We start from the raw sequence: 12,676 nt of genomic DNA, 5'->3' as shown, positions 1-12,676 counted from the left end.
GCTACATAGCTCACGTCCCGAGGTCACAAAAAACCAGTCAGCTATCACAAATGCCCCACTGTAAACACTGCTCCTAAACCCCAGTTAATCCATAAATCTCTTTGTGGCTGAAAAATTATCTCTTGCGCCATCATCTTTTTGTAATCCTTCGATGGCAAAGCACTGAGGGATGAGAGAGTGGCTGTGCGTTACTGGTGATGCTTGGGCTTGGCTGCTTGGTGGGATTCGCATATCCCAAACTTACTTCTGAAATTCATCATCATATCCATTGAATTGCAATTATTTCAGGGCTCAAATGAACTAAATAAGGCGCTTCTTAAGAGCATAGAGGAGGCCAAGAAGATTCATCTGGTCCCATGCCACCTGCGAGAGAAGTTTGTGCTACGTTTTGCTATTTGTTCCCGCACAGTGGAATCCACCCACGTCAAGTTTGCCTGGCAGCACATCTCACAGCTGGCAACTGATCTGCTGAAAACATGGGAGCAAGATCACCACCAGCAGCGACAGCAGTGAAGTAGCAGTGGGGAGGAGGTAATCAACTGGCTTTCTCTGCATTGCCAAGTTTTATTTTAGGGGCAGGTGGGAAAGTCAAATTATGAAGGAAAAAAATACAAACCCTGTTGTTATATAGCCCAGCTGTAGTAGCAAAATCCTTGCCAGCAAGTTGTGTTGTAGCCTTAGTCATTCCTTATCTGTACTGTAGTTTCATCTTGCCTGTTTCCAGGATGCTCATTGCCATGGGGGCTCGAGCTGCCATTTCTTACCAGTTTGTAATCAAGAGCATTTATTGAACCAGGCAATGGAAATGGGAGGGTTTGTGCTCCCTCCATTGTCCCCATTAACCTCGAGCACACCCACTCCTTTCTTCACAGGTGAAACTGCGAGGTGTTATAAACAATTAATTTAACATTACTATGACTTCAGAAAGAATCCATGTTGGGGGAAGTTCAGTAACCTGGTTACAACACTGCTCAGGCCCTATCTCAACATGCACACACAAATGTTGTGATGTGGGGCATTGTCATGTCATGACACGCTTGCTGCAGTAATTTTGTAAATGAAGTTAGGACTTCCAGACTTCCTTCATAACATAGCCATATCAGGGAGGGAGGGAGCCCTAACTGAACCCTAACCTTCCTTATGGCAGGTTTTCTACTTTCTCCTAAAGGGTTTGCTTTTGAAACAGCCATTTTGACAAATCTCAGCAAATAGTTTATGCTGTCTGTTGATTTTCACTTTGATCATTCACAATGAGGTGCTACCTGGTATTCTATATTTTTAAGCAAGTTATTATAAGCAGTGATTACTTGAAAATAATCTGTAAACTCTGCTCTGTGATATAGAGTTGTGATTTCTTTTTATGGCTACCATTCTGCTTACTTCATTGTGTGATAAATCTTTGACAAAATCTGCTAAGAACTGTGATAGCAAAAATGTTACTCTTCGCTTCTCAATTTAGCTAACAAACAAATTAACAAATTACAATAAAAATAGAAATTAAGAGAACTAACCCACAAAATATGCCATGGTGCCCCCATCAGTGGTTTTCTTCCATTAACAGTGATGCATGAAATATGAAAATATTGGGAAAAAACTAACCTCCAGAGAAAGTCAAACCATTGATATGTCTTCCTGTTGGAGGCAGGTGCAGTAAAGAGGTGAAACGAAAATCAGAAACAATCTCTGACTTTTAATAAGTACTTCTGCCATTCTGAAAACATATTCCAGACAGTTATTTAAATAAGAACAAAATAGCTACTCCAAGACAAATAATCTATAGGATTCATTTCTATGTTCACATTTGTTTTAATCTTTTCCTTTTACTGCTCATATCAACTTCTAAAGCACCTGGAACAACTCGCACAGTTATTTAGCTTTCTTGCTCTGTCCCTTGCAAGTGTAGTTCCTACATTTGGGAAGTTGCAAGGAGGCCACGAAACATGCACCGGGACAGTTACTTTGGCACACAGTCTGCTCCTACCCACTGTCTTTCCAGAAGGGATTAAAGAAGCTGACTATGGAGCAGGTGGATTTTGCTGGTGATTCCTAATCACCTCACTTCTGCAGTGCAAACTCGGGAAGGATCAGCATTAATGTGTGGTGCAAGTGGTACATAAGAGACGTACATGAATCCTGACACTTAGGAAAAGCTGACCAAGCCCTGCCTTTCCAGCAGGTCAAGCTAGGCGACAAGAGGAGGGATGGCAAACCGCCCTTCTGTAAGGCTAGCCAGAGGCTATGCTGTCCACCCAGACGGAAAAGCGGGTTACTGTTTCTTTAAGGAATTGATTTCACAGGTAACAGATGAAGCAAGGGATGACAAATTCATCTGGCAAAACCAAGTGATATTTGAGCAGGTGACTGGGCCATTCCACAAAACACTACCCTCAGCTACAGTATCAGAAACTTTGATAGCATCATTCTCTTTAGCAGAACCACTACGAAATTAAGCTTTGCTGCAGTAGCCCAATGCAATAGATTGGTAGACTGAAGAGAGCAGAAAATGCTGGCAGTTTTTGCCTTTCTCTGTTATTAGTTTTTTTCCAACCAACATTATTCATGTTTCATGGCTTGGGAAACAGTGTTCGTCCGTAGCACATATGCGCCACACTGACACAATTTTACAGCTTTTACATTATGAAAACACTAGAATCTAGGAGCCAGAGAAGAATTACACCTTCTCTATGAGACAGGCCCGTATTTTATATGCGAAATATATAACCAGGTCTGCCCAGGAAAAAAGAAAGAGATCAGATTCTGATCAAAGCTATCATAGAGTAAATCCAGGATAATTCCACTGAAATGAGATGGACTTGCTTTGGGGTTATGTGATTATAATTGAAATTAAAATCTAAATAATAAATTTTGGAAAAGAAATACATAAGGTAAGGCAGCACTAGGCTGAACATAAGAGGATTTTGGTGGAAATCCTCTCCATGGAAACCAGAGCAGAGGTGGATGATGCATGCCTGTGTGAGCCTCGAACTGCTGCAGAACGGGGACGCGGGCAGGATGCACATCCAAGCCCAGGAGAGGTGAAATGTTCCCAGCAGCCCAGAATCAGACATAGGTCCCTCTAGACATTTGTGGGAAAATGCTGCTGAAACTGACATTCAATTAAACATTTTTCAGCATGTGGCTGTCAGTTTTAGAAGCGGCTGCTGTCCACATACCAAAACTCCTTTTGGCAACTAATTTAGAATAAAGATTAATATTAAAAATTATAAAAGCAGTAAATGTAAAGAAATCTGAAGTTCACATATCATCCCAATTCTGGGATGATATGAAGGCCTTCTTAGTATTCAATCTCTCGTACCCTCTTTTCCTCACGTGATAATTCCTTTGTAGACTATTAATGTTAGGTCATCTGAAAATGAAAGCTGGACTATGTAATCAACTCAAGAACAAAAGTGTTGAAAAGAACATTTTGAAAGAAGAACATAACTGCTGTTTCTGTTCTGTAGCTTTGCAACCTATCTCTAAGTGAGAAATACTGTATTTATGAATAGTTAATATGTGAACCTGGATTTATTGTGCCTTGTGTGCAAAAGCTAATACAGTCTGTGCCTATTAATACTGTTTGATGTTAAAAATAATTACAAAATCTCAGAACTGTACTTGAGTAGAATAGCTACGTCTCGTGGGAGACAGTGCAGCTACTAGAGGAGGGAAAAAAGTAACTTCTCAGTAACCATACATGTTTCTTTTTAAAAACTAGCAGAGTGCTAGTACAATGCTTACATTCTTAATAATAATGCCAGATTATAAATATATTTTATTACTCATGGTGAAATATTGAAAAGAGATGTATTTATGAAAGTATTGCTAATATATTATACTCTGAACTGCATTATAATTATTAAATTTCTGATTTTCTCTTGCCTTGATTTATAAGATTCTGCTCACAGTTGTTGTTTTGTTGTTGTCATCTCCTGTAAGGATACCATATTTGGTGAGTAGTACTCACATTGCCGTTGCCTTACAACGGCAGTCTAAACCTTGAGACATGCATAAACTTGAATTGCTCAAAGATGGAGCAAATGAGAAACAAAACTGAGAACCCTGAAGACTGGAGGGCAGATTAAATATCCATCGGTGGATAATATCTACATAGCATATATGGAGTCTGTATGACCTAAATGGAAATATAATTAGATGTTTAGTGCTTTTTTCTTGTAATTTGTGAGCTGTTGAGTTCCTTTGAAATCTATACCCAAAGCCTAGCAAGCAGACATGTAGGTTTTAATTGGCAGCATTAATAAACGGAAACAAAACTATGACTGTTGTCTGTCTTTGCTTGTAACCAAGCTTTTCTCACTCTATTCATGCCAGATGCGCTCTCAGGGGTCCAGTTTCCCCACTCAGGTCACGTCAGTGCCCTGATTTTCACCGTCCATGATTTTTTCTCAATGTGTTCTTCAAACAAACTACTTCACAAATGAGAGCTGTTGCGGGAAGTTTCCTCCTCAGCAACACGAGTGTGAAAAAGGCCTGGCCATAACCAGGGGCGATGCCAACCCTTCCATAAAGTTCTGCAGGGTCCTGCAGCTGGATCTGCCACTGGAGCCAGCTGCCCAGCCTTGGCTTTGGTTTGCAGCTCCGGCGCCATCAGGCAGGACCAGGCAGTGGCCCGTTTCACTAGCCCAGCCTGGCTGTGGCCGGTGTTCCTGAGGGGAGCTTGCGGCTGCAGGCTCCTCCACTCCCTGCCCTGGCGCAACCCAAGGGAAACCAGGTGAGTACGCCTTGGGGGAAATTTGATGGCAGCAGCGTTACAAACTGGAAACATTAGCCCAATTTGGTCTTAGATGATAGCTTGCACAGCAGCGCAGACAGTTTAATATGCTGTCTGCACTAATGGTATAACAAGTTTGACGTATAACAAAAACCTGACAGTAACTGTAAGAAATGTTTCTCACGGGAAATTAAATGTTCACCCACACAGAAGTGACTATGTTAATACCAGAGGTGTAACTGCAGCGCAGTGTGCTAATTTGCATCTAGGCTGGTGTGCTAATTTGAACGTGGGTTGGTGTGATCCAGCCTAGTGTGATCCAGCCAGGGACTCCACCACCAGCTTCAGTTCATAGGGTACATCCACCTGGGCCACCACCTTTTGCCCTGTAAGGTACCATGTTATCCACCACGTGCCTCTGCCGGAGAGTCCAGCTGCTGCCACCAAGACCTTTAGCAGAGCCGTTCTCCCAAAAAGGCCTGCTCAGCAGCTGTGGTTTCTGAGGACGATGAACAGCACCAGTTTCTGACGCTGCCGTGGAGGCTGTGCTAGCCCTTGCTGCCGGTGCCACAGTGGGAGGGATGAAGTCAGTGGCTGTGGAGGTCGGGTGTTGGGTGGGCACAAGGTGTGGGCGCCCATCACTACAGCTGGAACCACCAGGTTCTTGTGGAACTTGTGGGGGGCCTGCAGGAAAGCTGGGAGGGACTCCTTATCGGGGAACGCAGTGATAGGATGAGGGCTAATGGTTTTAAACTGAAAAGAAGGTAGATTTAGACTAGGTATTAGGAAGAAATTCTTTACTGTGAGGGCGGTGAGGCACTGGAACAGGTTGCCCAGGGAAGCTGTGGATGCCCCATCCCTGGAAGTGTTCAAGGCCAGGCTGGATGGGGCTTTGAGCAGCCTGGTCTAGTGGGAGGTGTCCCTGCCCAGGGCAGGGGGGCTGGAACTAGGTGATCTTTAAGGTGCATTCCAACGCGAACCATTCTATGACTGTGTCCCGCGGAGCTGGCCCAGCACGGAGGGCGGTCGCTGAGGAGAGAGTCGGGCTCCGGCGGCCGGGCCTCGCCCGAGCTGACGGGAGACCGCCCAGGAGGGCCTTCGGAGAGAGTGGGGAGGAAGGAACGGCGGGCAACCCAGCCTTCATCACAGCGGTTCTTCCGGAGCGTGCGCAGGCCCGCCCGGATGGGAGAACGGCAACAGAACAACCGGCGGAGCGGGAGCGGGGCCGGGGCCGGGGCCGGGAGCGGGGCCGGGGCCGGGAGCGGGGCCGGGGCCGGGGCCGGGGCCTTGGGGAGGCAGCGCCAACCGCGCGCGCGGCCGGCGGGAGAGGGCAGGCCCGTCCCGCCTCCCGAGGCACGGATCCCGCGTCTATTGGAGAGCGCGCGCCTCAGGGGCAGCCAATAGGGAGGAGGAAGGCCCGCGTGCCGGCTCTCCCTCCCTCCCAGAGCCCCGAGCCCGATGACGTCAGGGCAGCGAACCTTCCGCTCGGCCCTCCCTTTCGCTCTCTGATTGGCTGAGCCTCCCAGAGTCCTCTTATCCGATTGGTTGGGAGGGAGAGAGGCGGAGCCTGGGGCAGAGCGGGCGCGGGATCCGTAGAGGTGGCGGCGGCGGCAGCAGCAGCTGGTGGGTGTGTGCGCGCGCGCGCGCGCTCGCTCGCGTGGCGGGGGGCGGACGCTGGGCCCCGGCCGTTGGAGGCTGTTGGAGGCTGTTGGCCACCGTTGCGCCCCCTCCTTTCAGACGCGAGGGCCCTCTCTGCGCTCCCCGGGGGGTGGGGAGGAGGGTCCCTTCGCCCTGGTGCGGAGGGTCGAAGGCCTCTGAGATGCCCTCGGGGCTCCAGTCTCGGCTTCCCCGCTCCCGGTGTGGTGAGGGGGTGGAGGGGGTTGAGCTGCGTGAGGCTGTGCCAGCGAGGGCTCCTGAGGGGAGGGCTCCGGCCCTGCCTTCTGGCCGGCTGGGTGGCATCGGCCTGAGCGCGCCCCGCAGCCGCGGAGAGGATGAAGCCTTGCCGGGGCAGCTGGCCTGCTACCCTTCTGGTTTTCCTGCCTCCGGGCAAGCAGGCTTTCCCCCTGTTTTAAATGGGTATATACGTTCATGTATGAATACGGTGACGTCCAGCACGTGGCTTGCCAGGCAGTTACTTACCCTTCTGTTTGCTGAGGCTGGACACTTGCATGCCAGAAATTCGTTGTTGGCAATGCTCTGATAAACCTCCGACTTCAGACATTTGCATGAAAGTGTGATGCCCACAACATCTGCGAACAGTTTGGGCTGTTGAAGAATGACTGGCTGTCCGCATACGCATTTGGCTGTCTCTTGGGGAAACTGATAGTAAGACTGTGAAGACAACTAATAAGAATTAGAATCGGTAGAAAATGTGATATTAGAAGATACTTAAGAAAAATCAAACTGAATTTTTAAACTAGCTACTGCTATTCACTTATTATGACCCCTCAGAGCTGTTAGGATGATTACTGAATCTTTAGGAAGTGGTAACGAACTTCCGATCTTATATTCTGAATTATACAGATATATGGAAATATTTCATGGGTGCTAATGCCTGCTGCTAAACTTTTTCTGAACTTAGCTCTTATGTTCCATAAGAAGTTTTTCATTCAACAGTTACAAAAGTCATGTGCACAGTGACAGTATGTTGTTTAGTAGTGGTTTAGAGAAGAGAAATAAATGGCTATGGCCTTCCATCTCCTGTTCACCTGTCGCTCAGCTGCAGCTGGATTGTGGTGGGATTTCGCACCTCATTCAGTAGGCACAAGTTACACTTCTCACAGTGCAAAAGTTGACAGAAATTTTTCAGAGGAAGCCTTATTTTTGTGTTGTTTTGGATTTTTTTTGTTTTGTTTTTTAATTGGCTTCCCTTGTAAAGGCACTGAATTTGCAGTTAAAAGATATTTTGACTTTTCTAAACAATTCTGCAAAGTTGGGCTGAAGTCCAAAAAAAAATCCAAACCAAAATAGTTTATCTCCTTATTGTTTATTATGTGTGTAACCCCTTCTGCCATAATCACTGTTCTCTCTATTGTCTTATGCTGATGCAAGGCTTTTTGAAAGTAAATAGAGTGGACCCCCCCCCACACCCCAGATTCCCTCAGCTCTGTCTGGTATGGTATGTACCTTACACCTGTACCTTCATCTGCACTTTTACATAGTCTGTAGCGGATTCAGAAGAATATTGCAAGTTTACTCGTACTGTGTTGGAAGGGGTGCAGAATATATGGACCTCCACTTTAACAGTTTTTGTTTTAAGTGTTCTCTGGATGGAAGCTCCTAGTATGTTTTGAAGTTAAAAAAAAAGAGAAATGAGAAATTGAGGTATTTTGATCATGTCGTACGTTAGACGTATGTCCCTTACGGACAGATGGAAAGATTGGAATTACTGTGTATTAAGAGCTTTGTGCAAACCCTGTTGAGGCAGTGGTAGGTTTCTTGTAATTTTGCTTGCGCCTATGTCTCTTCTGAAATCATGAATTCTTGACATTACCAGAAATATCTCTGTACATGATACACTGCAGAGAAAGACTTTTTTGAAAATACATCGTCAACATGAGCATATCTTTTCAAGTCTAGCAAAATGCTCCTTCGTAGCCAAATGTCATCTTTCCTATTTAAGTAAAAAATCGATGAAGGAATTTAAATTCTGCTTTCTAAAACTGAAAAACACACATTATTTTAAACACACAAGAGCTTTGTTTCTCTAAAATGTAAAATTGGTACATTTTAGTATGTTCTAAATGGAATAAATAGTTTTGAACATTTGCTATGAATCTGTAAATATTTTCTTAATCTGAAAGTTTACTACATTCAAGTTTATTCATTCCACTTTTACCTCCCCTCAGAGATTTTGCATATAGTTTTATTTATTGTCTTCATTGTTTCATTTTTATTACCATCACTGTAATAAATTTCATCATTCTGACAGTGATGTATAATCTGTCCTCTTCTGCACTGTGCTGTATTCTGTCAAATAAGAGTGAAAGCACTGGTGATTTCATTTAACAAGGCCAATTTTTGTTTGGCCATCTGTTACCATTCTTTGCAGTCTACTTACCTCCCCAGGAGACCTCTGGTTAGAAGCAAACTCTTTTTTTTTTTTTTTTTCTTCTTTTCTTTCTTTGAACAAGGAAGAAAAGAGAACCTTGGTCTAAATGGCTTTACACCACAAAACTGGTTGCTTTTTGAAAGTGGTAAAGTGTCCAGACTAGCTAAGTAGCTTACAAGATCTACTGTGCTGTTTCTCTCAATTAAAATAAGGTATGTTTTCTTGTATATGTATTTAGGAATGGGGGAAAGCAGCCAAAGCAAATAGCTGTGAAATGCATTTTATAACAGCAGGTATTTTATGTGTGTTTCAGTGATGGAGACCCCCACCCACAGTACCGTGCACCTGAGCGACTGGCAGAAAAGTTACTTTGCTATTACCTCTGGCACCTGCACACCCGGACAGAAGGCAGATGAATACCGTGCCAAAATCCAGCGCATTCAGTATGCATGGGCAAACTCCGAGATCTCTCAGGTCTGTGCTGCCAGCCTGTTTAAAAAATACGCAGAGAAATACTCTGCAATTATTGACTCTGACAACATAGAGACTGGCTTGAATAACTATGCTGAAAACATTTTGACTTTGGCAAAGTGTCAGCAAAATGACAGTGACAAGTGGCAATCTGCCTTGACAACAGATAATGTATTTGAATTAAAGTGTGTGCAAGAGAGGATGCGGGCTGGCAAAAATTTCCAAAGCTCTCAGATGGCACCAACAGATGCCTGCATACTGGCTGATAAAGGGGTCAGTGCCTCTGCTGCTCCAGGTCTTCCTAAACTCAGTATCTTCAGCAGTGCCAGAGAGACTGAGCTCTGTGCTGGCTCAGCAAAATGTGAAAGTCGGGGACCAGATCTCCTCGAGCATCCCTCATCTTCAAAGTCTCTTCAAAGCAGTGTGCCTCCTGTGACCAAAACTTCAGATATGCTTCCTGCCTCTTCAGCCTACTTAAACGCACAGGTTCCTACAGGTTTCCAGGCAACTCCACTCTTCGGAAATACAGAAGCAACAAGTGGTAGTTCTCAGAAAATGTCAGGACATTGTCGTGATGGGCAGAATTTGTCTCTTTCCAATCAGTCAGCTGTACCTGCATGGTCCGCAAGTTCTGGAAAAAGAAAAGCGTTTTATGGTCTGTCTGAGGAAGGCAGCATGGTGATTCCTAACTTTGCTCCATGCCAGGCTTCTGTTAGCACAGAAACCAGTACTTTTTCAGGGAATAGAAACAGAAACGAAGAGAGCACTGTTCCTGGTTTTAGAACTGCAAAAGAACAGCTGTGGGTGGATCAGCAAAAGAAATCTCAAAACCTACCCCAGCGTGCACCAGTCTCGTCATATGGAGGTGTAAAAAAATCACTGGGTGCAGGCAGATCTCGGGGTCCGTTTGGCAAGTTTGTTCCTCCAGTACCAAAACAAGACAGAAATGAAAATGGAGGAGCACAGTGTAAACCTCATGCAAGAGGAGCAACAGATCCATCGCTGCCTGTAGATGAACGACTGAAAAACATAGAACCAAAAATGGTTGAACTCATTATGCACGAGATCATGGACCATGGGCCTCCTGTCAACTGGGATGACATTGCCGGAGTTGAGTTTGCTAAAGCTACCATAAAAGAAATAGTAGTCTGGCCTATGCTGAGGCCAGACATCTTCACTGGGTTACGTGGTCCTCCTAAGGGAATTCTTCTCTTTGGCCCCCCTGGCACTGGCAAGACTCTTATAGGCAAATGCATCGCGTGTCAGTCCGGAGCGACTTTTTTCAGCATCAGTGCCTCTTCTCTGACTTCGAAGTGGGTAGGCGAGGGAGAAAAGATGGTCCGTGCGCTGTTCGCTGTGGCACGGTGTCAACAGCCAGCAGTGATTTTCATCGACGAAATTGATTCTCTGTTGTCTCAGCGTGGAGATGGGGAGCATGAGTCATCGAGAAGAATAAAAACTGAATTTCTGGTCCAGTTAGATGGGGCAACAACTTCCTCTGAAGATCGTATTCTAGTGGTTGGAGCAACAAATCGACCCCAAGAAATTGATGAAGCTGCCCGAAGGAGACTAGTGAAGAGATTGTACATTCCTCTTCCAGAAGCCTCAGCTAGGAAGCAGATTGTTACCCGTCTGATGTCAAAGGAGCACTGCTCTCTAAATGAAGAGGAAATCGAACTCATAGTTAAGAAATCAGATGGATTTTCTGGGGCAGACATGACACAGCTCTGTCGAGAAGCTTCTCTGGGCCCTATCCGCAGTCTGCAGTCCATGGACATTGCAACCATCATGCCAGACCAAGTACGGCCTATTGCTTTTCTGGACTTCGAGAGTGCCTTCAGAACCGTGCGGCCCAGCGTCTCCTCGAAGGATCTAGAGCTCTATGAAACCTGGAACCAGACATTTGGCTGCGGTAGATAATTGCATCCTAAGCATTTCACTGAAACATTTCTTTAACACTGTCATGTATTAAACCCATGATAATTTAGGGTGTCTGCACTTCTTTTTGTTTCTGTCTTTTAATTAAATCTTCTTATGTTATGCAGGCAGATGTCTAGGCCCTGGCCTGAGGTTTAGCCCACTGAAAAGACCATGAGAAATTGCTGGTCACAATATGAGAAATTGCTGAACACAAGCGGCAGAGTGAGAAGCTGGCAAAAATTACAGATGGCTGCTGCGAAAGGTTGGCGAATTTCACTGATATTTAAGGGTCAAACCTCACATATAATTAAAGGGAGTAGCGGGTGGAATCTTGCAAGGCCCACTCTGCTGTATCAGTGACTCCAGGCTGAGGGGACCCAGGTAATGTTATCAGAAATAACAGTTTTGGGTAGGGATGTAGCAAAACCGGGACTGATGGGGAAAAGTTAGGGGAGCGTTGTTTGGGAGGAGGCAGGAGCAGAGGAAGGAAAGAGTCAAGGTGGATGTGGGAAGATTAGAAGGGTGGATAAAGGGACAGTCCCATGTAAGCAGTGCTCTTGTCTGGTGGCTCTGCGCCACATCACTGCAGTTTATCCCGGCTTCTTATTAAATCCTTTTTCTGATGATTTTCTGCTTGACCTTGTTTTCTGCGCTGCGTCTGTGTGTTAATGGGAGGTCTGAGCACCTGCAACTGTAGAAGAGGCCATGGGTCACAGGGGCTGTAGGATCTGAGGGCCAGCCATGGGCCAGTGTGTTTAGGGGCAGGTGCTGTAGGGATCCCTGTAGGTGTGAGTGCAAATGGCACTAACAAAGCTCACTAGCGAACTTCAAGCTGGACTGGCTGGCAAGCAGGAGGAAACCAGCACCTGGAAAGAGCCCAGATATAAGCCAGTGGCAGGGTAAGGGGGCTCAGGGTCTGGGCGTGGATTTTAGATGAACTGAAATCCTGTGGCAATGTTTGAAGGCTCTGTGAGTGTGGTGTCCTTGTGAAGCTGGAGAGTGCGGTGGCCTGCATGTCTTGCTGGTGCGCTTCAGTCCTGTTCGGCTGGAGATGAGGGACACGATGGGGGTGTGTGGGGGGGTGTGTGTGTGTGTCCACTGTGTTGGATTAGGGGCTCAGCCTCGCTCCTGGCTGGACCCACAAGCAAAACCAGCGGCAGCTGCATCCATCAAATTAAGATGGGAGAAGCCACTGGTGTTTTTGGTTGTTGCTAAACAGTCAAGGCCTTTTCTGCTTCTCACACCACCCCAGCAGCGAGTAGACTGGGAGTGCACAAGAAGTTGGGAGGGGACACAGCCAGGACAGCTGACCGCAACTGACCAAAGGGATATTCCATACCATATGACGTCATGCTCAGCAATTAAAGCTGAGGGAATAAGGAAGAAGGGGGGATGTTCAAGATTATGGTGTTTGTCTTCCCAAGTAACCATTACACGTGATGGAGTCCTGCTTTCCTGGAGATGGCTCAACACCTGCCTGCCAATGGAAACAGTGAATGAAT

General features: G+C 46.0%; 2 protein-coding genes across 4 annotated transcripts in view; both read left to right on the top strand.

The window, feature by feature from the left end:
- Window positions 1–4,262, top strand: part of DDC (dopa decarboxylase) — a 75,671-nt gene extending 71,409 nt beyond the window's left edge. For all 3 annotated transcript variants that reach the window (XM_063326231.1, XM_063326232.1, XM_063326233.1), the window contains one exon: window positions 289–4,262. In XM_063326231.1, coding sequence (XP_063182301.1) covers window positions 289–513 — 225 coding nt within the window. In that variant the 3' untranslated portion in view covers window positions 514–4,262. The remainder of the gene's footprint in view (window positions 1–288) is intronic.
- Window positions 4,263–6,330: 2,068 nt separating this feature from the next.
- FIGNL1 (fidgetin like 1) lies at window positions 6,331–12,225 on the top strand. The gene is made up of 2 exons (XM_063326230.1): window positions 6,331–6,355; window positions 9,097–12,225. Exon 2 carries the CDS (start codon window positions 9,099–9,101, stop codon window positions 11,172–11,174), a length of 2,076 nt encoding a protein of 691 aa, XP_063182300.1. The 5' UTR covers window positions 6,331–6,355; window positions 9,097–9,098; the 3' UTR covers window positions 11,175–12,225.
- The last annotated feature ends 451 nt before the right edge of the window (window positions 12,226–12,676 follow it).

The sequence above is a fragment of the Chroicocephalus ridibundus genome, chromosome 2 (genome assembly GCF_963924245.1).
Source record: "Chroicocephalus ridibundus chromosome 2, bChrRid1.1, whole genome shotgun sequence".
Classification (NCBI taxonomy): Eukaryota; Metazoa; Chordata; class Aves; order Charadriiformes; family Laridae; genus Chroicocephalus; species Chroicocephalus ridibundus.
This window is presented reverse-complemented; position numbering and strand designations above follow the sequence as displayed.

What these genes read in the sequence shown, in the direction of transcription:
- FIGNL1 (XM_063326230.1), top strand. Translation starts at nt 9,099, where the DNA reads ATGGAGACCCCCACCCACAGTACCGTGCACCTGAGCGACTGGCAGAAA.